This window comes from Pinus tabuliformis, chromosome 3_1 (genome assembly GCF_031772625.1).
Source record: "Pinus tabuliformis cultivar Carrire ecotype Pingquan chromosome 3_1, CPIR1, whole genome shotgun sequence".
Lineage (NCBI taxonomy): Eukaryota > Viridiplantae > Streptophyta > Pinopsida > Pinales > Pinaceae > Pinus > Pinus tabuliformis.
The window spans coordinates 853,717,319-853,742,189 of NC_142301.1; the positions used below are offsets into that span (position 1 = coordinate 853,717,319).

General features: G+C 36.7%; 1 protein-coding gene and 1 pseudogene across 1 annotated transcript; both read left to right on the top strand.

Annotated features, from left to right (window-relative positions):
* Positions 1–17,931: 17,931 nt before the first annotated feature.
* LOC149190233 (organic cation/carnitine transporter 4 pseudogene) lies at positions 17,932–18,575 on the top strand (annotated as a pseudogene).
* A 4,666-nt stretch (positions 18,576–23,241) lies between these two features.
* LOC149190234 (calmodulin-like protein 12) lies at positions 23,242–23,813 on the top strand. Its single transcript, XM_089413380.1, has one exon. It carries the CDS (start codon positions 23,266–23,268, stop codon positions 23,779–23,781), a length of 516 nt encoding a protein of 171 aa, XP_089269506.1. The 5' UTR covers positions 23,242–23,265; the 3' UTR covers positions 23,782–23,813.
* The last annotated feature ends 1,058 nt before the right edge of the window (positions 23,814–24,871 follow it).

The window sequence follows — 24,871 nt, forward strand, 5'->3', positions numbered from 1 at the left end:
AGTCAATAAATGAGTGCCTAAGTCAAGAGCTAGATTAAGCATCTATTGAATCTAATACAAACCCTTGTTACAAAACTCATATTGTCACTTGATCAAAGACTTAAATACTTGATTAAGCACATGAAAATTACCTTCACCAAGGGTTTGTGCAAATCTTTTTCACCCACCTCCCTTATAAAAAATTGCATCATGGATTGACGGATTCACCAATCTAAATTCATCTACTATAATAAGTATTGCTATTTTTTCCATCCCTATATAGTAACATTTAAGACTAAATTTTCTTGATTCAAATAAGAGATATATGCCCAAAAATCAAGTACTAGATCGAAATAAGAGAGGTGATGGGAGTGATGCAACCGACATGAAGTTTTGGACAAAGGAAATACCATCTATTATTACCCATATCCATATCCACTAAACTAGGCTAATATAGGTTTATCACTCTACATGATTAGAAGATGATTGGATTGAAGGTGAATCATGGTTGAATCCAATCCAATAGATGCTCTGCCATCCATATCTTTGGGCAATTAATTGGAAAGAAAAATAAATTAATCTTCAATAAATATGAAATTTCATCCATGAATATATAGAAAAGGGTTAAAAATGTTGGCCCAATAACATAGATTATCAATACCACATGACCAAAAAACAATAATTCACTTCATATGACACGTGTTCCTATGCCATTTCTTTTAATTATTCAATTTAATTAAAAGAGAAAAAATTTGCATAATTTCCTTCGAGATAAATTCTAACCTTTGATTTTTATATATTAATATCAATGTTCTATACTATTCTAGGTAGGTTAAATCTCCACCATCCTCCTAATAATTATTGATAATTAAAATAAAATCCTAAAAGCCCTATTCCAAAATAGACAAGTCTATCCATGTAATTATTGCATATAAAACAAAATGGGTCCCCATTAACCATTTATGTGTAAGGAAGGAAGTGTCAGTTTTATTGAGTTTACAAAGAGATCACTTACCACAAGATTTTAATGTGATCATTCATGAAAACTCAAAATAAAGTTTCTTTTCAAAATAACATAAAATAAATACAACCTTAAATGGCATATGGTTTTTAATTCCGCCAATGAAATGTAAGACAAGTAATACTTCAAACTATCATACTATGAGATCTTCAAACTATGTTAAAAAAAAAACAAAAAAATTATACTCAAGTCACTCTCACATTTTAACAAATTCTTGCTTGTGAGAGGATCACTCTATAACCTAATGCTAGAAAACCCATCTAAAAATACAATCATTAAAAATCTTGAAGCATTAACTATTCAAATTCCTACTTCACACAATATAAAATCTAGTTGCATATCTATTGCATAATAACATTGCTTCAGTATGGTCTTCCTTATTGGAAGCAACAAAAGGGTAAGCAATACAATTACCTATGGGAACCCAATGATATTAGGAAGGATATAACTATAATGCTCTAATAGTATTCCATAACATTATTGCTTTTGTATGGTATTCCTTATTGAAAGCAACACAAGAGTGAAGTATACAATTTAGTATGGGAAGCCAATGATATCAGGGATGATATAACTACAATGCCTAAATACTTTCCTAAAATATTGCTACAATCCCATGCCCATTTCCCCATTAAATCAATGTAGTTTTGCATAAATTAGATCAAAGCTTCCACCTTTACAACTAGATGGAGTTCTTAAAACATAATTTTCTTTTCTGTTATTTGAACCTGCATTAACTTATGGAGAAATCACCCTAAAGCTATGTAAACAAGAAGATGACCTTAGTTTGTAGGATTATATATGTGTAGATCTTTTAAATAAGTAGTAGTGTATTTAACTCTCTTATGTTATCATCAATTTAGAGAAAATCATAAAAGGCTCTTAAAAGATAAATGATGCATTATTTTCTTTGAACTAAATGAAAACAATCCAAATTCTCATAAGACAAGGGAATTCAATAATTCCTTCCTTTAAATATATATAAAACAAGAGACCTAACTAATTAATAAGTCACTTCCATACATTATCTCTTATTTCACATAAAATATCCTTTCAATTTAAGAAAAGCAATAAAATTACCTATAAGTACGACCAATTTCTTTACGAATTTTAACTTCAAAGTCTTTATAACAACTTCAAAGTCTAGGGGAATCATACCCCTTGAATTTTATTCCATTTCTTTCCATTTCCCCATTTGGATTCGAACACATTGGAGGCCTCGTTTCACTCATTTGGCCTCTTTAAATAAATAAGTTATTCCAAGTATTTTGACTTCTTTCATTCAAATATCAAACTTGAAAAAATTAGATAAGATTCTCCTACTAATTTCAAGGGAGTTTATAGATGATTATGACAAAAGATATGGAATGGTCATGTGTGGAAAACTAGAATTTTCTGACACTGAAGGTTGATATTAGGTTTTTTATCCTTGAAACCATTAAAGACCATTCACCTCACTCTATTGCACTTCGACACACATTGTCTTGAGTTGTTTTCCTCCACTTACTCAATATGAACTATATGAATAATATTCATTAGGTGAAGTTTGGTTAGTGAGGCAAGCCTACGAAAAAATCCCTCATGTTTGATCTCACATTGGATTGAGCTTGTCCCAAACATATCCAATTTAGCTTCGTCGCTGCAATAATTAATTATTAATAGGTATAGTCAACTCCTAGATCCACATAGGACTAGCATGTTGGGAATCTTCGAGGCAGACTAGGCTCATGGGGGCTTGTAAACCTATAACTAATGAAATCCACTTGTTTTTATGCATAAAACGGAAATTTCATTAGTATCAATCATAGAAATATTTTTTAGTCAACCATCGGAGGGGCACATGTTTGTTAGTTTTATGGTAGGGTTTCATTGTTCACCATGGGAGGAGTATGAGAAGGATATGAATGATCCATATTATATATTTATATTATTTTCCATCCATCTTGATGACTTTAGAGTGAACTGTTTTTAGGAAGTAGCTTATAATGCAATTTTTACCATTGTGTCCCAATATGGAGAATTGTGGTCTAAAACCTTCTAATTTAAGATATTAGACAAAGTTTTATGGGATCCAAAAAATATTAATTATTCTGAACCCCTTGGAGCTAGTATAAACTCAAATTCCTTTCCAAAAATTTAAAAAATACTTGAAATTGATTCTATATACATATATTATGACACTAATAAAGTGACTTTCCACCTAATTTGAGATGACACCACTTCAACCTCATTACTAATGGAAAATGGACTAGCCATATGGCGAATATACATAAGACTCCCAAAGGTTCAAATTGGTAGATCTAATTAAGAGTTGGAGTCAAACATAACCCCTAGTTTGTTATGAATTATGTTATAACTAGGCCAATAGGAGAAGAAGGGATTTCGTTCTACTTAAGTACATTTTGTTCTATAATAGAGAAAAGTAACTAGGATTCGATAGAAAGAGAGAAGAAGAGAGGAGGGTTTGTATTATGTAGCATGTCATGGGACATATGTCTCATGTAACTCCATATAGAGTTCCTTCTCCTTTTTATTTTCATTATTTCCATTCTAAACAAAAGAGAGCATAGCAACCCCACCTTCCAGCTAGCTCTTCTCCTAGAAGGGTTTCCCAAAGAACGTATTGGTGTTCAGTTTGATTGGTAGGTGCTTATATTTCACTATTATCTATTTTACGTGTTTTATCTATTACATGCATAAACAACAAAATCATTAATAGAAAATTTATCATCTTAATGAATTAACCCTTCATAGTATAGGGTTTCCTTTATTTTAATAGATTTCTTATGACAAATTGTCTAGTGAAATATCCATGGTAGTTTACATATCATACTGGTATCATATCATGTTTCTTTGGGTATTTATGGCAAGTTGCAGGGGATACAAGAAATGATTGTGCAAGAACCCGTAAAACACCAAACATGGCCAATGAATATGTTTATAATAACCCTATGTTATGCAACCAGCTCACACAAGATAGAAAAGATAGATCAACGACTTCAAAATCAGCCTCTTCGAGGAGGCAACCTCCTTTACATTACACAAACGAACAATTCTTCAATGATACAAATGCCAATACCTCCTTTCTATATATAGGAGTCTTAGTGGTCCCAATATAATCAGAGCCTACATAACAATAATATTGTAGGGGCACAACAATAACAATAGTGGGCTTCTATGGGTTACAATAATAACAACATGGGGACTACATTGGCACAAAAATACCATAAGGGGGTTGCACTAATAACAATAAGGGGATACACTAGTAGTATAGGGACCTAACATGCCCCTCTCCTTCAAAAAGTGTTGTCCTCAACGCTTGAGTAGTTCTGGATGCTTTTGTATAAAATTCTCGTCCTCCCATGTTGAATCTTCAGCGGGTAAGTTCTTCCACTTGATGAGATACTCTGAAATTGATCGATTTGGTAGCTGTCAGTTTCTTGTTTCCGTGACTGCTTCAGGTTTAAATATGATTTTTCCTTCCTCGTCAAGTCCTGACAATATTGTTTGAACTAGGACCTTAACACCTATAACCTTCTTTAAGCATGAAACATGGAAAATTGGGGGCACTCGGGAAGATGCAGGAAGCTCCAATTTGTATGCCATAGTAACAATATTTTGCAAGACTTTATAAGGACCATGGTACTTTGGTGATAATTTGTTATCCTTCTTAGCTTGCTTGAGGGACATTTGTTTGTATGGTTGTAGTCGTAAAAATAACTAGTCGCCTATGTCAAAACTTCTTTTGCTGCGATGTTGATCGTCGTGTTGTTTGATTCGATTCTGCGCGAAAGTGAGGTTATCCTTTTTCTTCTTGATATGTCCTTCTATTTTGACAGTTTGAGGAGTGGTAATTCCTCACAATGAATTACAAGATATCGTCGGATATGCCTTCGACTAACCGTGATGCCAAGCGACCACTAGCATGGCGGTTAGACCAACCCACTAGTCCAGCTGTCATGCCAGTGGTCACTTGGTGACACGGTTGGGTGAGGGCATCAACCTTGTGCACACAAAGCTATCTTTGTGGGCGGGATCATTGCACTTGCATGGTCCCAAGGCCAATGGGCCATGCCACTGCTCCAATCACCATGCAAGTGACCACTTGGCGCCATTGGTAAGCAGGGGCATCAACACCTAGTGTGTGGGCGGAGTCGATGCCACGACTTAGCTACAATGTTAAGGGGCCACCGACATGGTGGCTCGAGCAACCCACCACTCGAGCCATTATGCTAGTGACCCCTTAGCATCATGGCTAGGTCGGGGGTCAATTTTGGAATCGACTCCCACCTCCATTGTGTGGGCGGGCTTGATTTATGAAATCAACCCCCTACCCCAATTTTTATTTTTAGGATTTTTTTCTTTTCAAGTTTTTTTTCTTAAATCTTTTTTTTTAATGTTTTTTAATTTTAATATTAACTTTTTTATTTAATTTTTATTATTATTATTATTTTTAATTTATATTTTAATGTATTTTATAATTATTTTTCTTATTTTAATTTTTAAATATATATTTTGTTTATTTTGTACATGTAATGAATTAAATTTTCTCTCATAAGAAAAGATTGATGGGTTTTCCCCATTTGGGGTTTTGCCCTCGTCATTTGCCAAAAACTTTGGTGTCCCATGTCTAGTTGTTTTATTGCGTTCTCTATTGCTCTATTGAATAAGTTAATGGTTGAAAATTTTCATTTATAAATACTTAATGATTGGAATGCTTTAAATTGTGTCAATAGAAGTAGTTATGAGTTTGAAAAATTGAACTAGTCTTGATTGCACTAGAAAATCAACACTATTGAGTGTGACAACCTTATGAAGGTAGCCTTTAATAGAGGTATAGGATCCATTAAACCATGTTTCTTGGTTGAAGGTACAAAGGGTGGTATGAGGTATTGATGCTTTGAAATGATGCTTTTGAAAATAGTGCATCCTTTGCATTATCTTGATTTTTTAGGGTCATCCATAAAATAATTTATAAAAATTATTGAGATAAATCTCGTGGAATTGTGAGTAAAATATGCATAAAGAAGGTGGGGAACCACTTGTCTTCCTCTTGAAAGTAGGTTTTCATATCCTTGTAAATACCATTATTAACAAACTCTATCAATTGACAAATATACCTCATATCAAAATAAATGAAATCATCCACTGCAAAAATAAATACTTCTGGAACATAAGGAATATCTCCAGATGTGCAATGGAAAAAATGAATTAGAACTAAGACCTGGTGAAAAACCCAAGGAAATATTTATCTAAATAAACGTTTTGAACTCTACAAAATAGATGGCCTAAAACTTTGGCTTCATGGTCACAAAAAGTGTGTGGTTGCACTAGCGAATATTCATAGGTATGTTGATAAATGTAGAGAAAAATTCGGTTTTGTGATGCCACTAGCAAATATTCTTTAAGTATGTTGACAATTCTAGAGAAAATGTCAGGAAAGAAAATGATGAGCCAAAAAATATAGTTGCCAATAAATTCTCTATATGGAATGCTTGAAGTGGGATCTCCAATCGAACCCTAAAAAATGTGAAGAATGTGAAACCCTAGATTTGCAACGATTAGGGAAGTGTATCTAGTCAATAATCCTTAGATCCTTTGTAAATAAAGGAGATAAAAGCCATGGATCCACAATTACAACAATGATGCCATTAACCAAAAGTCTCGTATTTGTTGTTCAGAAAATCACAAAATAATTCAACGGGAAAATAAAATGTAGGGCACTTCAGTATCATATAGAAGAACCCTTTTTTTATTTGTTCTATCATGGCATATTGATTTCTAGTTTCTTTTAATGGACACAAATAATTGTTGAATGTGTGATAGGTAAGAACATTTAAACAAGGAAAAGAGAAAATTGCATTTCTACAACAAACCCTAGGGCAAAATTACCTTAGGTTGGTACTAAAATTACCCTATTACACTACATTATATGAGTAGAGGAATATATTTTTAGGAGGGCTATAATAAATAGATAATATGGAGGCTAATGCACCACCAAAGCATATCACACCATCAAGTAGATGGAGCAATCACTCAGAAAAGTATTCAAACAAAATATTGTTAATTTTAGGCGTTGTTAGTGGTTCGCTTGTCATGGTTTTCTTATGTTTGTTTGCAACTACGATAAGATTGAAATCTTCCATATTTAGAAGGTGATACGGAGGTGTTCAAGAAAAGGAATGTAGACTTACCATTGCATTGGCTTGCGAGCACATTTTGGACCCTGTTATTTCAAACCCTTAAACCCGCATTCCAGTTTCCTTAGGGAGCCATCTACACTCACATAAGAGAATTTGAATCTTTAATAAGAGAATACCTCTAGCTTCACTTCTAGTTATCCCTTTGTTTTCATTTCCCTCGTACGAAGATTCATGTTGAACCCTTACTAATGGATTTGGGTGTAACTTGTGTCACTCCCACTCCTCGACTTTGGGTTTCTCATGGGATTTGGAATGTTATATCAGCTTTGGGGTTCTTGGCTCTGGAATGCTATATCGTCTTTGGGTTGCTCACGAGCTTTGCAATGCTATATCATATTTGGGTTTCTATGCTCTAGAATGTTATACCAGTTCTAGGTTGCTTGCGTGCTCTAGAATGTTATATTGACTTTGGAATTATATATCGGCTCTAGACTTCTCGCATGATCTGGAATGCTATATTGGATTTGGGTTGCTTAACTCTCGAATGTTATATCGGATCTGGGCTGCTCAGCTCTGGAATGTTATATCAGTCCTGGGTTCTTTCATATATATATATATATATATATATATATATATATATATATATATATATATATATATATATATATATATATATATATATATATATATATATATATGGGACCTGTTGATGGTGTTAGAACTCTGCTAACATAAGGGGGTCTCTGTAATGATGTCTCAATTATACCTGACACCATGTCTGATAGGAGCCCCATCCGAGAGATAGGCCTGACTACCATTGTAATGATCTTAAAGAATTTCCTTGGTCGAAATAAATCAACATAAGAGAACATACACATAACTTTCAAGAGAAGCAAGTAAGTTAGCTTTGTGAAACATACAATTGCAATGTGTATGAAGTAATTTCATATACGGGAAGAGAAAGAGTGAGCCTTTAGAATAAAAGTAATAGTACCATCCCAATAAATACACACATACATATAGAAAGAATTGTTAGTTAATCTGCAAAATATCTTGCCAAGTAACAACGATCATAAAAAGAAACAAGACACACGTTTCAATTAAGATATATACCAAATCCAACGAAATAGTTCATTTTCTTTAGTACATATGAACACAGACATACATAAAAAAACATGAAATAATAGTCTCACAATATTCACGTTACATGCATGAAATTACATTAGGCTCTGATAGCTTCAAAATATTATGTGAAAGTGCCAAGATACATAATTACAATGATACATCACTGGCCCCAATAGTGGAACATGAAGCCACCATTTGCTCCTCTAAAGAATGATCTTCTCTCTTATGCCAATATTGAGAAGCCAAGGCTAAAATTCCCTTTTCTTGATTTATGAGGGTTTATTTATATCAAACAAGATGACCTTTGACCTCCCATGTGACCTTTAAGCTCCGTCATGACTCTTGAGCTTCCTATATGACTTTTGAGCTCCTCTACGACCTTTGGACTTCCTAGTGACTATTCATATTCCATGTGTGACCCTTGGGCTTCCACATATTTTACATTTTCTATTTTTTGAAATTAAAATATTACATTCCACCTAAATTGTGGCAAAACACGTGTTTATGTTCATTCTTTAGAAAATCACAATTTGACGATTGCGACAGGAGGTTCCATTGTAATGTATCAACAACAAGCTCCATCCTCTATTGTTATGTCTTCAAATATTTATGATAATTCTAGAATGTACTTCATCTTCACCCTCCAAAAGGTTTTAATATAGTATTGGAACCTTCTATGTCATCATGGTTTGTGATCTATCTTTCGTAGTTCATAATTCCTTTATCTCCTGCACGATGGTATCTTTATGTCTCACCTACACAAGAGTCTTCTTGAAACCTCTTATTGATGAACTCATTGACTATCATCTTCCATGATAAGATGCTATGATAATAGGCTCTAGTTCAATAATACCTGAAAATGGAATTCACTCATGGCAAGACAAACGCAGTCCCAAAATCACCTATTCTATCTTGATCTCTCATGCAAGATGCCCACTTTGATTGGACAATGTGCTAGTATTGGGTGATGATCTTTCTTGGGCACATGGCGTAGGTTCAGGAGACAAGAGGTGAGGGTATGGGAATTTGAATTGCACAGTGTGCTAGGGAAAGAGAGAAGAATAAGCTTGTTGATCCGGATTTAAACAAGAACGCAACAAATTACAGATATAACCATAAATACAAATATGTAGTAGAAATAACAATTCATTTTATTAATATCAAATACTGAAATATGCTTACAAACAAAATGGAAATAACACTAGTTCGGGCGATGGTAGCTTATCTCTAAGAAGAGATGTGGCAGCTACATGCCTCTGAACTGTGTTACAATGAGGCTCCAAGGCCTATTTATCATTGAGAAACAATGGAAAACCCTAAACATCCAAAAACCTAACCCTAGGAGATGAAGCGCCAAACTATGGGCCCCGTTTGGGTAAATTGGTATATCAACTTCCTAGGGTCATAACTTTGGCATACGATCTTCATTTGACATGCACAATACCTCATTAGAAAGATCTATCTAAGGGCTACAACTTTTGAGTGAGAAACATTGGTCCATGACACATGTTGCTCCTGGTTTTCCCAAAAAACGTCATTTAGGGCCTCAAAACGGCTCCAAAAGTTCACGACCTGAAAAACTGTCAAAAATAGTAAATTGTGCTACAAATAAGGAAACTGAAAAATTGAAAGAAACAATGGTGGGGGTCCATGTGGAATAGGCGGGTGGCCATCAATATCAACCTGGATCATTCCTCCCCCCTTAGGAAGCAATGGTCCCCATTGCGTTGAGTTCCTCCATGAGATGAGGAAACTTCTGTTGAACTTGGTCCCTAGTGAGCCACTTGCCCTAGTGAAGGAGTTGGCCTGCTTTGACAACTCGATATAGTTTGATCCTTTGTTGTCAGGTGTTCTTGATTTGTGTGTCCATGATCCGATCAATTGTGGCTTGTTCCATGCAATCTGGATTTAACTTTGTAGGTGTGAGTTGTTCTGCAATGTCTGATGTGTCTAGCAATGGTGGGAAGTATGGTCGAAGGCAATCCACATTGAACACTGGGTGCAGGCCAAGGAATGGGGGAATGCTGAGCTCAAATGCATTGTCTCCCACAGCCTTGGTAATGTTGTAAGGACCATATCGGAGTGGTCTGAGTTTTCATTAGGCTCTGGTAAGGTGTTCCTTTTGCAAATGCAACCAAACATTATCGCCCACCTGAAACGTGTGTGGCACCTGATGTTGATCATGTCGTTGCTTTTACTTGGCATTTGATTTCTCTAGAATGTCGTGGACTTGCTGGCAGATATGTTGGATGTGTTCAATGAAGTTGTTTGCCTTATCAGTTTCGTACTGGACATGAGCCAAATATGTCGGAGTAGATGCAAATGGTATCGCCACATCAATGGGACATAGTGGCTGGAATACCAAGCCCACCTGAAAAGGGTTGTGGCCATTCAAGCTGTGAAGAGCCCGATTATAGTTGTGTTGGACATAGGGGAGGCTCTCATCCCATGTGCGTGGATGCCTTGAGTTGTACATGTGTAGAATGTGTATGATCATTCTGTTGGCGACCTCTGTCTGGGCATCAGTTTTGGGATGGAAAGTTGTGGACCTAGCCTTTCTTAGCTGAGGTTAACAGAGTCTTACATACAACGGAGGGGTGTTACAATAGCAAGGCTTACGAAGTTAAGTTTCCAACACACAATCAATAGTAGTATAATTTTGTAAACTCTCATTAAAGAGTAAAGAAAAAAAATATTTTGGAAATCAAAGTCGCAGATGCCCTTAGCATACAAGTTAAGCTTTGTGTTAGCTAAATGGTATTTGAAATATTTGCGCACATCATATACAACAACATTGAAACTTAATGATAGTTGATTGTATTCAAGAATCTATTCATACACTTTAAAAAAATGATTATTATAGGAGGAAAACAAAAGAGGCAAATATTCGATGCATGGTACTTGATGTGAAATGAAGCATAACTTGTTGAATAGTGTTTCATGCTATTTTAAATATCACTATATTTTTGTTTTATAAATTAAATTTTGGCATTTTTATTATGTTCCATTAAGAAAGAAAGTACAACAACATTAATCTAGCTACGTTCAATTTGTTGTTATGATAGTTTATTTAATAGCTTTATGTTGAAAAAAAAAATAAAAAAAATATCTATATATATATATATATATATATATATATATATATATATATATATATATATATATGTTGTTTATTTAATAGCTTTATGTTGTATTTGAATAGTTAGGAATCTAGAAGGCTATGAGCCATGAGCTAAACTTTAAGTAGAAAATTGTTGCCAAGCTATGGGTTTTCCCTTTGGAATTCTTAATATGTTAACACAGTGGATGTTGTTATCTAGTTCTTTTATACTCTTGCAATGTTGGTTCATTCCTTGGAAGGTCTAATTGGGACCTTTTGCCAATTTGCCAAGTAAGCATCTGAAGATTACAATGGTAATTTTCCCATGTCAACAAGAAATTTTCTTGTATTTTGTGTGATGAAGAAGCTGGATAATCATATGATACTTACCATGCTTTCTAAACTTGGTGAAACATATTTTGTCTTTGTTTTTACTTAACTAAACTAATAAACCTTTTAGAATTGGTTATGGAATTCGTTGTTTTGAATCATTTTGGGAAGAGTTAATGCGGAGTAAGATAAATTGTTGCACATTAATTCCAAATTACATTAAATTAGATATTGATGCTGAAATGATTAGTCGATAATAAAAAAATTATTTTTTTATAAATATTTTAAATAGATATACCAAATTCCGTGGCTTTATGAAACATTTTTATATTTTTTATTGTTCCCGTGAGAGGATGGAGTATCTCATAAAGTAAATATTGATGTTCATATCATGAGTTGATAATAAATAAATATTCTCATGGCTGGGTTTTTATTTTACTGTAAATATTCGGGTGCGGGTCCATGCAACCTGGGCTCGGTGTTCTTGCTGTCTGCCTTCCCTCCAAAAGGACCAAAAATTTCCTCCTTCCCTTTATCAAACGTACATTATATTTGTATAAGGAACAAAAATTCCCTCCCTCCCTCTATCAAACCTTAACATTACATTTATTACACCGTAAGGCGTTCCCTCTGAGAGGAACTCCCCTCCGTGCCGCGGTGTCTCGTTATGGGCCCTTAGATCGATTGTTAGACGATGGAATAAACTCCAACCATTAGATCATCGGCCTTTTTAGAAACCAAGCGTCAGCGAAGAGAGGCCAACCGTCTGTGGATGGATGAGAGAGGACAACAATCTGAGGCGCCTCGATCCCCTTCGATCTGAACATCAGGGAGCTCTATGAAGCGGATCATGTCCCTTGACGAAGATGGCAGGGTGTGGTGAGGAGAGCCGTCCATCCATTCGGCGGTGAAGAAGGTGACAGAAAAGCCATGGTACACAGTCAGCCAAATATTCACACCAGTTCTTCACTTGATCGCTCTACTTTGTGGTCACTCATTTCATGGCTCCTCGACATTCTCGTTCTCTGTTGGCGAAATCTTTCTTATTCTTTTCCCCGTTGCAATTTCCACAGGGCTTTGCATTGCAATCAGCCATGCAATTCAAAGAAAAACCAAATATTCTTGCAGCAGATGTCTTCCCTGTACCTCTGGGCCCATGAAAAAGATAAAAGGGTGCAATCTTATCTTTGTTAATTGCACTGGAAAGAGCTTGAGCAATAATGCTCTGCCCAACCAGTTCCTCGAAAGACTTGGGACTGTACTTTTGACTCAAGCTTCTATTCACTAACATGTTTTCGTTAGTCCTCATCTGTAAGGATTCCTCCTCTGTCTCATATTCACTAATCCCTGACTTTCTGGTCCTGTGATGAGTTTTGATGAGAGGATGGAGATCTAGCTCATTGAAACGTCTGTTGTTTACATGGGGAGAATCACCATAATCGTCCAGAGGCGAGTCCAAGGTTAAAACATTCGTGTGGGGGGGGGATCTGGCCAATGGGGTTTCATCCTTTGAATAGGAGCAATCCGAGGAAGAAAAATCTGTAACATATTCAAATTGAATAGGTTATTGATAGTGCAGAGTACTAGCAGAATCAGAGAGTGATTTTCTCCTAATGGCAACTAGCACACCACATGAAAACCTCTTCCCTCTGATGCCCTTCAATTTTTTACCTCTACCATTTCGCCTTCCAGACCAGGACCAAGGAAGTCTGCATCCATTTCCTGAAATTGTTTGACAACCCCCAAACTCTTCAACATTTCTTTGTATATCGATGTTGTTTTGCAGATATTCCTCCCATAAAGTTTTATGATCATAAGGCCCAATGTAAGGGTCTATAGTATAAGCCCCATTGTCATCTAAAACAAGTTCGAAGCTTTCTTCTTTGCAAGTATTAGCGGGAGAACTAATCAATGAAAAATCATCTTCATCTACAGGCAGTGTAGACTCATGGAAGGAATTCAAAGCTGCAGGATGGTTTTCATCGGTAAATCCCTGGTATATTTTGAATGATCTTGAAGATGTAGATTTGCTCTTTCCAGCAACAAGTTTTCTTTTCTGAAAGTACTTGGGATTTTTTCGGTTGCTTTTCCTTCTATGATATTTGAGTGCACCTTCAGCATCGAGATCCTCTACCAGAGTACTTCCACCAACAAATTCTCTTTTTGAACTCTTAATATTTTGTATGATTTTCTGTACTATATCATGTATGCTGTTTTTATCAGAAGTTGTCAAGTTGGTATCAGACACTTTTCCTTCTTGTAAGGCCATGGAACTCATTTATATTGAAGCAGTTAAAGATAATTTTGCATAGGTTATTCACATTAAGGACTGTAGCCTTTCAATTGTTCATCACAGACCAACATTATCAGAATTCAGTCACAAGTCTGGTGTCGAGATAAATTTGCCACGTCACCTGATTTTTCAAATACAAAAACAGATATCTTAGAATACCCAAAATAGGAAAGCTTATTTCCATTCCAAAATATACTGTGCTTTTTGGCTTCTCTAAGCTCAGGTTTCTACTTTATGCCTGCAAGTTTCCTCATTCACTCAGTTTTATCTGCGTTAAGATACCCATGAGTTCATGGACTCTCATTATGATGTTTTGATCTATTAATTCGTCCCAGAAATCCATCTTGTTTTATCTTACTTAGTGATACAATTCCATCTTTACTTCGTAAAATTCCTGGATGTACCAATTTCAATGATTTTGAATAATTAAGATTGACACATCAAGGAGTTCTGGTTCAAAATCTCTCAAGTTAGACTCAGTTTCAGAATTCCAAGTCATATAATACGCACACCTAAACAGTTTAAAAGCATTAAAGTTTTATCGGAAATTTAAGGTTGAAAAGGCTTTCTGATGAGATTCTAGCTTTAGGAAAATCTGTGCGAAGATAGAATTTCAGTGCCATGGATGGAGAAAGTCAAAGTTATCCTCTACCGCCAGCTTAGACGCCATCAAATATTACAAAAATTGAGGACTTCCTGTGAAAGATCACGCTTTCCCTTCATCATTAATAGAGCAAGCAGCAAGAGCTTATCATTTCCCATGCACATGTACATATTATTCATAATGATCCCTATCCATGATTAATACATAGCAGTTACGATGACTCTACCACTCAATATAACTTCCAATTGCAGGGAACAGCACTAAGAAAAGAAAAGAAAAAAACCCTGCAACACAAAAATTGGATGAAAAATTCTATTATCTATAATAAACTCTTTGTGAGTTCATAACACACAGATTATCCTTGAAATGAGAAAAAACCAATAACTTCCCTTTTTGATTCGGAAAGAGTAGGCAGGTTGCTTACTTGAATTTTGAATTTGAATGATGATATTCTCAAAATCAATGCCCAAGCCAACACCATTGAATTATAATTGCTAATGTGACTAACTATATATATATATATATATATATATATATATATATATATATATATATATATATATATATATATATATATATATCTATATATATATATATATATATATATATCTATATATATATATATATATAGCACGATTTCCATCTCTACGACTTAATATAAGATTTGGAAATGGTGGCCATCAACTACTCCATCACCATTAGCAGGCCTGCATTTAATAATATTCAAATTAAATTTTGTGCAGGCCTAATGGAGTCATGCAGTTTAAATAAACAAGAGAGAACTCTTGTTAAATTAATTAATAGAAAATGTTGGTTGGTGGCAGAATGCAAGGTCATTTTAAGATCAGGAAGGTGACTTTCGTTGTATTGTGGATTTGTGTTGGTTTATTAATCACTTATTCTGATTCATATATGTTGATCTCATTATCTATATGATCCGAATATAAAAAGCAGAGGATTCCTGAGAATAGAGAATATATTCATTAGTTTATAATTTATGTTCTAGCATTATTTGGCTAGCTGACCAAGTCATTTGGACATGGCTTTGCCCTGGTTGCAGGTATTCTTCAAAGTGATCCACTAGTGCAAGTGTTTATCATAGATCTCCACAAAAACAGTGAAGTGTTTATCATAGATCTTTATCATAGATCTCCACAAAAACAGTGAAGTGTTTATCATAGATCTTCACAAAAACTATTAACAGTTAATCCATTTTCATTCTATTCAAACACAATACTGAAGAATTATTTGAAATATCCCTCTACCAGGACTATTACAAACCTTCCAACTCAATGATCTGTCAATTTGACCTGCAACATATGATGCCAGTCCAAAATCTGCTGTCTGCAAGAAAAAACCAACTTAAGGAAGAAGTCTGGACCTTGAATATAGGAAGAACTAAAAACAACATCCTTCTATTTAAAGAACTCATAAAATGGAACACATACCTTCTCCATTTTCCCAAGATCCAAACCTTCGAAATTCTTTAAGGTAAGATATGGAGGCAATGCGAATCTACATTTTTGACAAAGGAAAATCAATAGAAGTCAAAAACAATTATGGATCCAGAATTGAATCTCAACACAGAGGTGTGCCTTACTATCTAGGATGTATGAGTGGATATCACAATGAGACTTTTCAGAACATTAGATACCTCAGTGTCAGACAAGGGTTGAACAAAGAGGAATTATCGGAAATTTAAGGTTGAAAAGGCTTTCTGATGAGATTCTAGCTTTAGGAAAATCTGTGCGAAGATAGAATTTCAGTGCCATGGATGGAGAAAGTCAAAGTTATCCTCTACCGCCAGCTTAGACGCCATCAAATATTCCAAAAATTGAGGACTTCCTGTGAAAGTTCACGCTTTCCCTTCATCATTAATAGAGCAAGCAACAAGAGCTTATCATTTCCCATGCACATGTACATATTATTCATAATGATCCCTATCCATGATTAATACATAGCAGTTACGATGACTCTACCACTCAATATAACTTCCAATTGCAGGGAACAACACTAAGAAAAGAAAAGAAAAAAACTCTGCAACACAGAAATTGGACGAAAAATTCTATTATCTATAATAAACTCTTTGTGAGTTCATAACACACAGATTATCCTTGAAATGAGAAAAAACCAATAACTTCCCTTTTTGATTCGGAAAGAGTAGGCAGGTTGCTTACTTGAATTTTGAATTTGAATGATGATATTTTCAAAATCAATGCCCAAGCCAGCACCATTGAATTATAATTGCTAATGTGGCTAACTATATATATATATATATATATATATATATAGCACGATTTCCATCTCTACGACTTAATATAAGATTTGGAAATGGTGGCCATCAACTACTCCATCACCATTAGCAGGCCTGCATTTAATAATATTCAAATTAAATTTTGTGCAGGCCTAATGGAGTCATGCAGTTTAAATAAACAAGAGAGAACTCTTGTTAAATTAATTAATAGAAAATGCTGGTTGGTGGCAGAATGCAAGGTCATTTTAAGATCAGGAAGGTGACTTTCGTTGTATTGTGGATTTGTGTTGGTTTATTAATCACTTATTCTGATTCATATATGTTGATCTCATTATCTATATGATCTGAATATAAAAAGTAGAGGATTCCTGAGAATAGAGAATATATCCATTAGTTTATAATTTATGTTCTAGCATTATTTGGCTAGCTGACCAAGTCATTTGGACATGGCTTTGCCCTGGTTGCAGGTATTCTTCAAAGTGATCCACTAGTGCAAGTGTTTATCATAGATCTCCACAAAAACAGTGAAGTGTTTATCATAGATCTTCACAAAAACTATTAACAGTTAATCCATATGGATATAATTTCGAAAACAGTTTGGGATACAAAATTCAATTCATTACACCGTAAGGCGTTTCCCTTTGAAATGAATTGCCCCAGCTGATGCCGTGTCTTATTGTTGACCGAGTTTGGGATACAAAATTCAATTCATTACGCCGTAAGGCGTTTCCCTTTGAAATGAATTGCCCCAGCCGATGTCGTGTCTTATTGTTGACCGTAGATTTGTGGTGTTAGACGATTGAAGGAAGTTTGGTCGTTGATCCTCACACTGTCCTTTTGTCTCCCAACCCAATGGCCTCTGTTTCTTCTGAGTTATTGTTCGGGTGGTGGCAGATTAAGCATTTCTTGCTGTCGAGCCTCGCATGGACACTGGAGGCCTTTCCTACGATGCTCATGATTTTCGCCGACTATGAACCCCATTGGCATTGCAATGGAGGGAAAACCCCATAGGATTTCCTTTCCGTGAAGCCAAGGTTCGAATCCTGTAGCCTGATGATATCTATATGCTCCATGGACCAGGCCTCATGGGACTGGGACGGAGGCCCCGGGGTTTCGACGGTCTGCGGATGGGATCTCATCTGCGGCTAGAAATACAAAGTTGGGTTTCTGTAGTCTGCATTCTTTGTCGAGTGTTTGCTCGGTAATTGATATTTTCAGCCCCTGTGCGCTTTTATATCTGATGGCTGATCGCTATTAAGATTTTCTTTCAGTTTCTGATTTATTTTTTGATACAGGTGCAGGGATATCTTGGCATCTATCGGATTCTTCGCTGGGGCATGAGGGTGTCCTGAAGTTGGTCTGCATTTGCAATGCCATTTTTGGTTTCTTGACGGCAATGTCGCCGAATTTATGGGTTTATTTAATTCTCCGTCTATTGACGGGAATTAGAAATGGTGGCATGGGGTTGTCGTCATTCGTCTTGGCGACGGAAGCCGTCGGACCGTCCAAGAGAGCACCGGTTGGCATGTCGACTTTCTACTTCTTTTCTCTCGGTATAGCAGTGCTGCCGGCTCTGTCCTACTTTTCCGGCAACTGGAGATATCTGTACGTCGCAGGTTTGATTCCCTCGGCCGTGTATTGCATCTTCGTTCTGCCATTCGTTTGGGAGTCCCCGCGGTGGTACCTGGTGAAGGGCAGGCTGAAAGAAGCCATGGGCATCATGAGATAATAATCATCATCCCTCCATGATTCACATTATAGAAATAATAATTGACATTATCCACATACACAACTCTTGTGATGCATCTTTCTCATATGCTCAGGTCATTTTTTGAAATAAGTGTACTCATCCAATGATGGAGACTCAACATGCATGAGGTACATTAGTCATTTATTCATAAGAATATTTTTCATTTAGTATATTGGGATGTAAAGATTGTGGGTTGAAGTTGGAAATGAATCATGATGCTTGGAAGTTATACTTGTTGCATTATTTCATTTTTGTGGTTATATCCTCCTTCTAGTGAAGTGTAACCATATAGGGACTTGTCCAACCTCATTAAGAATAATAAGCCTAAATAAATTAAAATAGAGTGGCTATATCATTTCATACTCAACACCTTCCATGCATCCCTTTTTTCCATTCTCCTGTCTTTTAACTTACTTAGTGTCATTAGTTTGGAAGTTTCTTACTTGTCTCATTAAACCGATCGAGTATGATGTGTAAGGGTGTCCCTCCATCATCAAAGTTGAAATTTTGCTCATATCCACCAAAATAAAATAAAAAATAAAACTTTACAAAAACAAAAATAAAAAAATAACCACACAAAACATTAAAATAGTATTTGTTAAATAAATTAAATCCCTCTAAACTCATGTTAGATTTATATTTAAAATAAATCTAAATTAATTCTATTGGAAAAAATGGTGTCCATTTTCCCTGCATTTCATTTCATAAAAAATGAACACCACTCCATTCAAGTACAGCCTTTGACATGTTACAAAAATTGAAAGATCCATATAACCAGCATCCATATGCTCTTAATACGTGCTGCTATGAAGCCTTCACATGGGTCCCCTCGACCTAAAATTATTTAATGAGAAAGTTCAAAGGGGAGGTGCATTTTCGAACGGGATCGCCTTTTAACAACCTGCGGATCCTCACTTGATTGTTCGTGCTGCACTAATTTGTTTATCCTGTCGCACAAAAATTCTGTTTTCAATGACAAATTTTACAAGTAATAATAATTTTTTAAGATACAGTGAGCGTTTACAATGATTTAGTGCATGGTTTAACAACGTTTTAGGAGCTAGCCATGGGAGATTTCAGAAGACTATGCTGCTGCTGATGCCTAGAGAGGTTTGTCTATTTTGTTCATGTGTGAAGTCTCGAGGAGATTGCATTTGTAGTTGGGACACTGTTGCCTGCACCTTAAAGGCCTGCTTAGACCTTCATAAACAAAGTTACATTCAAATGAAGCATGCCAACCGAGCCAACATACTAAATAAGTAGCTTCCACTAGGTATTTAGTCATATATTCTCTGTTTGATATGTGCTTATTTATTTTTTATTTTTCAACTTGAAAGGGTTTACCTAATGTCTGTGCATATCCTTCTTACTTCCAGAACACCTAGAATAGGTTACATCATTTGCATTATCAAAAGTAGAATCACAACACACGCAAACAAATACATACGCCCACCAAGCACAAGAAAATAGTGTGATGGCTATCAACTTTTTTAAATCCAACTTGTAATAATCTCAATAATAAATCTAATGTTCTTTAGAGAAGACTTTCTACTCTAGTTTTTGTTGGGTTTCGTACAGTTTATAGTGTATCATAAGGAAATACATTTCTTGAAGGGATTGCATCAGATGGCTCAACGGACCTTTGAGCATTTTTGTAGGGGTTTATGTTATCCAATCATTAAAATTTTTGATAAAATTAGTCTGGACTATCCACATGCCTATTTTTTTCAATAAATTTGAAGAAGTGCATGTTTTTGCTTTAATAATATGTATACTCCTAAATTTTATGAACTGTAGTTTTGTGGGCCAATTGTTTTCTGTATTGTACGGTATCCACATTTGAATTCAGATTCTATCTTGATAACTATCATTTCTTAGTATGTTTTTATGAATATATTGCATTGTAAGTGTTCTCTCTTCTTACATTGGACAAGAGAATACGGCTGTCTTTGACAATGTGAAGTTGTGGAAGATGCAAAACTTCCCTTGCTTTACATGAGCCAACTTGACCTTCAATAGAAATGTTGCTGAACACAATGAGAAGTTTCATGCTTCTTTAGAGAGCATCCCGAAAGGCTTGTGTAATTCCTGCTTTGTTTTGGTTGATGCCTTGCTGAGGAATCATTGAGACTCATCATGTTTTTGTGGTCCAATCAGAACCTATTCAATACTCACCTTCGTTGACTATATTAGTTGAACACAAACCTTGTCAAAACTCTCAAGCCAGTAGGGCTCGGGCACAATGTTAGTTCCTCAATATGGTGATCAAAGTCTGTCTTCAACATTACAATTGTCTTCACGCATCCTTTTTCTAAATGAATCTATATTACATGCGCTTGAAGAACTAGCTTTGAAGTCTCTATTCTCAGGGAATGTTCAAGTCTAAGTTCATGTAGGAAATTCTATGTTGAAATTATACTTGCATACCAGAATCTTATATTGGCGGAAGACCGTTACTCAAATGTCTGCCAAAAAGAGAACCCATTTTGACACACCACCTATGCAGAGGAAGAAGCTTCACAAGTGTTTGGGCTCCTTTTCTCTATCATGGCTGGGGAAGTAGCCAAGAGTAAATATCTCTACAGGCATGAAGTCCAATAAAAATAATGTATAAGACATATTTGACAACCAACAATTGCATCTAAAATGAAAAATATGTTCCCAGCCTTTCAGAAAATGTGGAGTCTAGCAGAATGTGAGGCCGTCATTATCATCGAAATTCCAACCAGATATGAATCTTTCAGTCTTATGGTATTATGGGACAATAACATCACTGATATATGAACTATATATCAAGCTTTTAATCCTAAAATATAAGTGATGGATGCTTCATTACAAAGCCTAGAAGTCTTCTTTCAAATGTAAAAATTAGATGATGCATAGAAGTTGATGCTAATAGAAGTTTGTATGGAGTGACCAACCCATAACATGGTGGTGGGCTCTTGTACGAGAAGCCTTCTTTCAAATATAACAACTGAATGATGCACAGAAGTTGATGCTAAAAGAAGTCAGTATGGAGCGACCAACCCTTAACATGGCGGTGGGCTCTTCTACGAGACTTAGTCAACTCAAATTCACCTCCTACACAAACTTTGATATGCTTCAAGCAAGAAATGCAAGATAGGTTATACCTGAAGGGGAAAGCAGAGGAAATCATGAAGCAATGGATTCATGTAAGGCAAGTACCTAGTCAAAGGCATCAAACAATATTTTTGATAGCTTCAAGTCCATGGTGATGAATTGGAAGTTCCTCGACTCACTTCTCAGAGGACTCTCAACCAAAATATCCAAAGAAAAATGGACCTGCTTAGTATAAATGCTTTGGAGAATTCTTTACATGTAGCTTTCGAGTTTGAGGCCAAAGCTTCAGAAGAAAATGTACTAAGCCTCCACCAACTAAAGTAAGGTTCTCAAAGCCTTATCTTTTAGAACCGTCTCTATTAGTAACTCAGAGCAGCCTTTAAATCAGGGAAATGATTACACAATAGATAAAATTGGCCAGCGCTTATCAAAAATTCCATCCAGCCAGATATTCGATGCTCAATCCTACTTTATATTTTCTAAGTGCAACCAATAACTCCACGAGGATAACATGATCCCTATTTAGCAAATACACCCCCTGCCTACTCAAATGGTTGGTACCTATAATCATAGCCCTGTATGGATAAAAATGATGACTACGAGTTACATTGGCTCTATACATTGATGGCAGTTTCTTTAGCTTTGCCAACAATCATTGTACTCTAGTATAGACTAAATGGACACTGGAATTTCCGTTATCCAGAAGATCGAATCTTACCCAAGGAATTCACAAAAGTTGTTGCCAACCCACAACTGGTTGAAAATAATCTCCATCATCATAACCAAATTTATGCCCATAATATTCACAAATGGTAACACATGATACATCTCCCAAACCAACGGAGTCCAATTAAAGTCTAATCTGAGATCCTCCATTCTCAACACTTTATACATAAAAAAACTTGTTTGTAATCGACCTCTCTTTGCACTTTTTGGGGCAATTGCTAGTTATATTAAGTTACTTGAAAAATCGGTCTCCTACAATGTATTTTAGGTATTAGAGGAGGGAAATGGTTATTTCCATTAATTGAGGAATCATTTAGGCAATTTCAGTCTTGTAGAAAAGATTTGTGTTGGTTCAACCTGGGCTCGAAACTTTCTTGTTGTCATCTAGTTAATGAATGCATTAGGTTGACCATAACAAAATATCCATTTTCAGAATACACATTATCGTCCACCCTTGCTTTCAACAATGCCCATTCACATGTCGCTATTCTTCCCCACTCTATGCCTTACCACTCTATGCCTTACGGCGTTTCCTTTGCAACATAAGGTGCAAATGCTAGTTATTTCTATTGTTCACCACACAGCATCAAACATTTCTACTGTTCTGTTCGCCACACAGAATCTTGGCACATCAAATTACATTTCGCATCTTGGCACATCAGCATTCGTTGGTGGGTACAAAATAATTGCGTAAAGCATCCCGCAAATTGGTGCGCTGTGGACACGTGGCATAGATTCGGAAAAAGCCCTATATAACGATGACCTTGGCTTCCACTCCTCCACACCACCTACAGCGCCATTTCGTCTTTCGTTTTTGTGTAGTATTTGCTTGCCTTTACCTTCACCTAGTTCAGGCGTGAGAATGGCTTCAGCTGTGCAATGTGCCGCCCTGAGCAGCCGCCGCGAGCTTGAGAACGTGTTCCGCAAGTTCGACACCAACGGCGACGGCAAAATATCCAAGTCGGAACTGAGTGCCCTGATTACGGAGGCGGAGATTGAAGGGGTGATGAAGGAGGTGGACTCCAACAAAGATGGCTTCATCAACTTCGACGAGTTCGTGGAGGCCAACTCCAAGAACCTCAATGCCGCCCGTCTCATGCGAGACTCCGCTTCAGCTGTGCAATGTGCCGCCCTGCCCGGCCGTCTGGAGCTGGAGGACGTGTTCCGCAAGTTCGACACCAACGGCGACGGCAAAATATCGAAATCGGAACTGAGCGCCATCCTCAAGTGCAGCGCAACGGAGGAGGAGATTGATGGGGTGATGAAGGACGTGGACTCTAACAAAGACTGCTTCATCAGCTTCGACGAGTTCGTGGCCGCCAACGCCGCCGACCTCAACGCCGCCCGTCTCATGCGAGGCCTGGCTTCAGCTAATTGACGCCCACGCCGCCCCCTCTAATTAATAAATAAATGATCACCTCACCTCTCAGCGCTTAACTCTATCGTTATATGAGGGCTTAATGCATGTACTCTTTCTTTCTCCTATGCTACTTAGTTTTAAATATTTGAAATAACTACACACTCTTTTTTTTTCTTAGTAAAACTATTCTAATCTATTATATTATGTACATAAAAACATTACAGACAGAAAAGCAGGATGCCCAAGGCCTACTGTGGCACTGTGGGTTGGCGTCTTGCAACTCCATAACAGCCCTTACAGGGGCGACATTTCCATCCGGAGTTGTGACCAGTACAACAAAACACATCATAGTTTTCATTCCAGACCATAATCACCCACGCAGGGGCTTTTAAGCAAAAACTGCCCGCGCAGGGGCGACCAACTAGCTGAACCATAGCATATAAAAAACTGGACATAAACTTTAAAGACCCAGACATAAACGTATAGCTTATCCCATACCCAGACACAGGTGGCAACCGTGACAGAAAACTTAAACAGAACCTGAACCAAAAGACGGTCGACGGAGCCTGCCGCTGAGTGCTACTCTTCCGGCTTCTCCTCAACAATCGGAACCCATCCATAGTACTCAGGGAGGCCATCCCCTTCTTCCCCTGCAGCGTTCTTCGAGGACGACGCCTCCTGCTTCTGAGATTGGGTGGGAGCCAGCTCCGTAGTTCCCTCTGCCTTTTCCTCAGCAATTGTCGGTTGTTCAGCGTATAGCATCGCCCTGCTGCCCTCAACGTCTTCATTTTCCTTGGAATCCTTGATGAATAAGATGGAGAGGTGTGAACTAATGCTTCCAATAGTAAAAACTGTTGTGCCAAATGCTGGAAGGGAGGGTGGTTCTACTGTGGGGCTGCCCGCATCCATGAATTGGGCAACCTGCATGTGGGTAGCCCCGGCTCTTCTGTGACAGTAGCAGCAGCAGCAATGGTGGTGGGCATCCGCTGCTGGATGGCGTGAGGAGCTCCCTCGACCAGAGCCGCGTCTACATGGCATTATTTCCCTTGGCTTGACCATTTCGACAGTGGAGCTGGTGGTGCAGAACAGAGATTCAATTGCTGGTAGC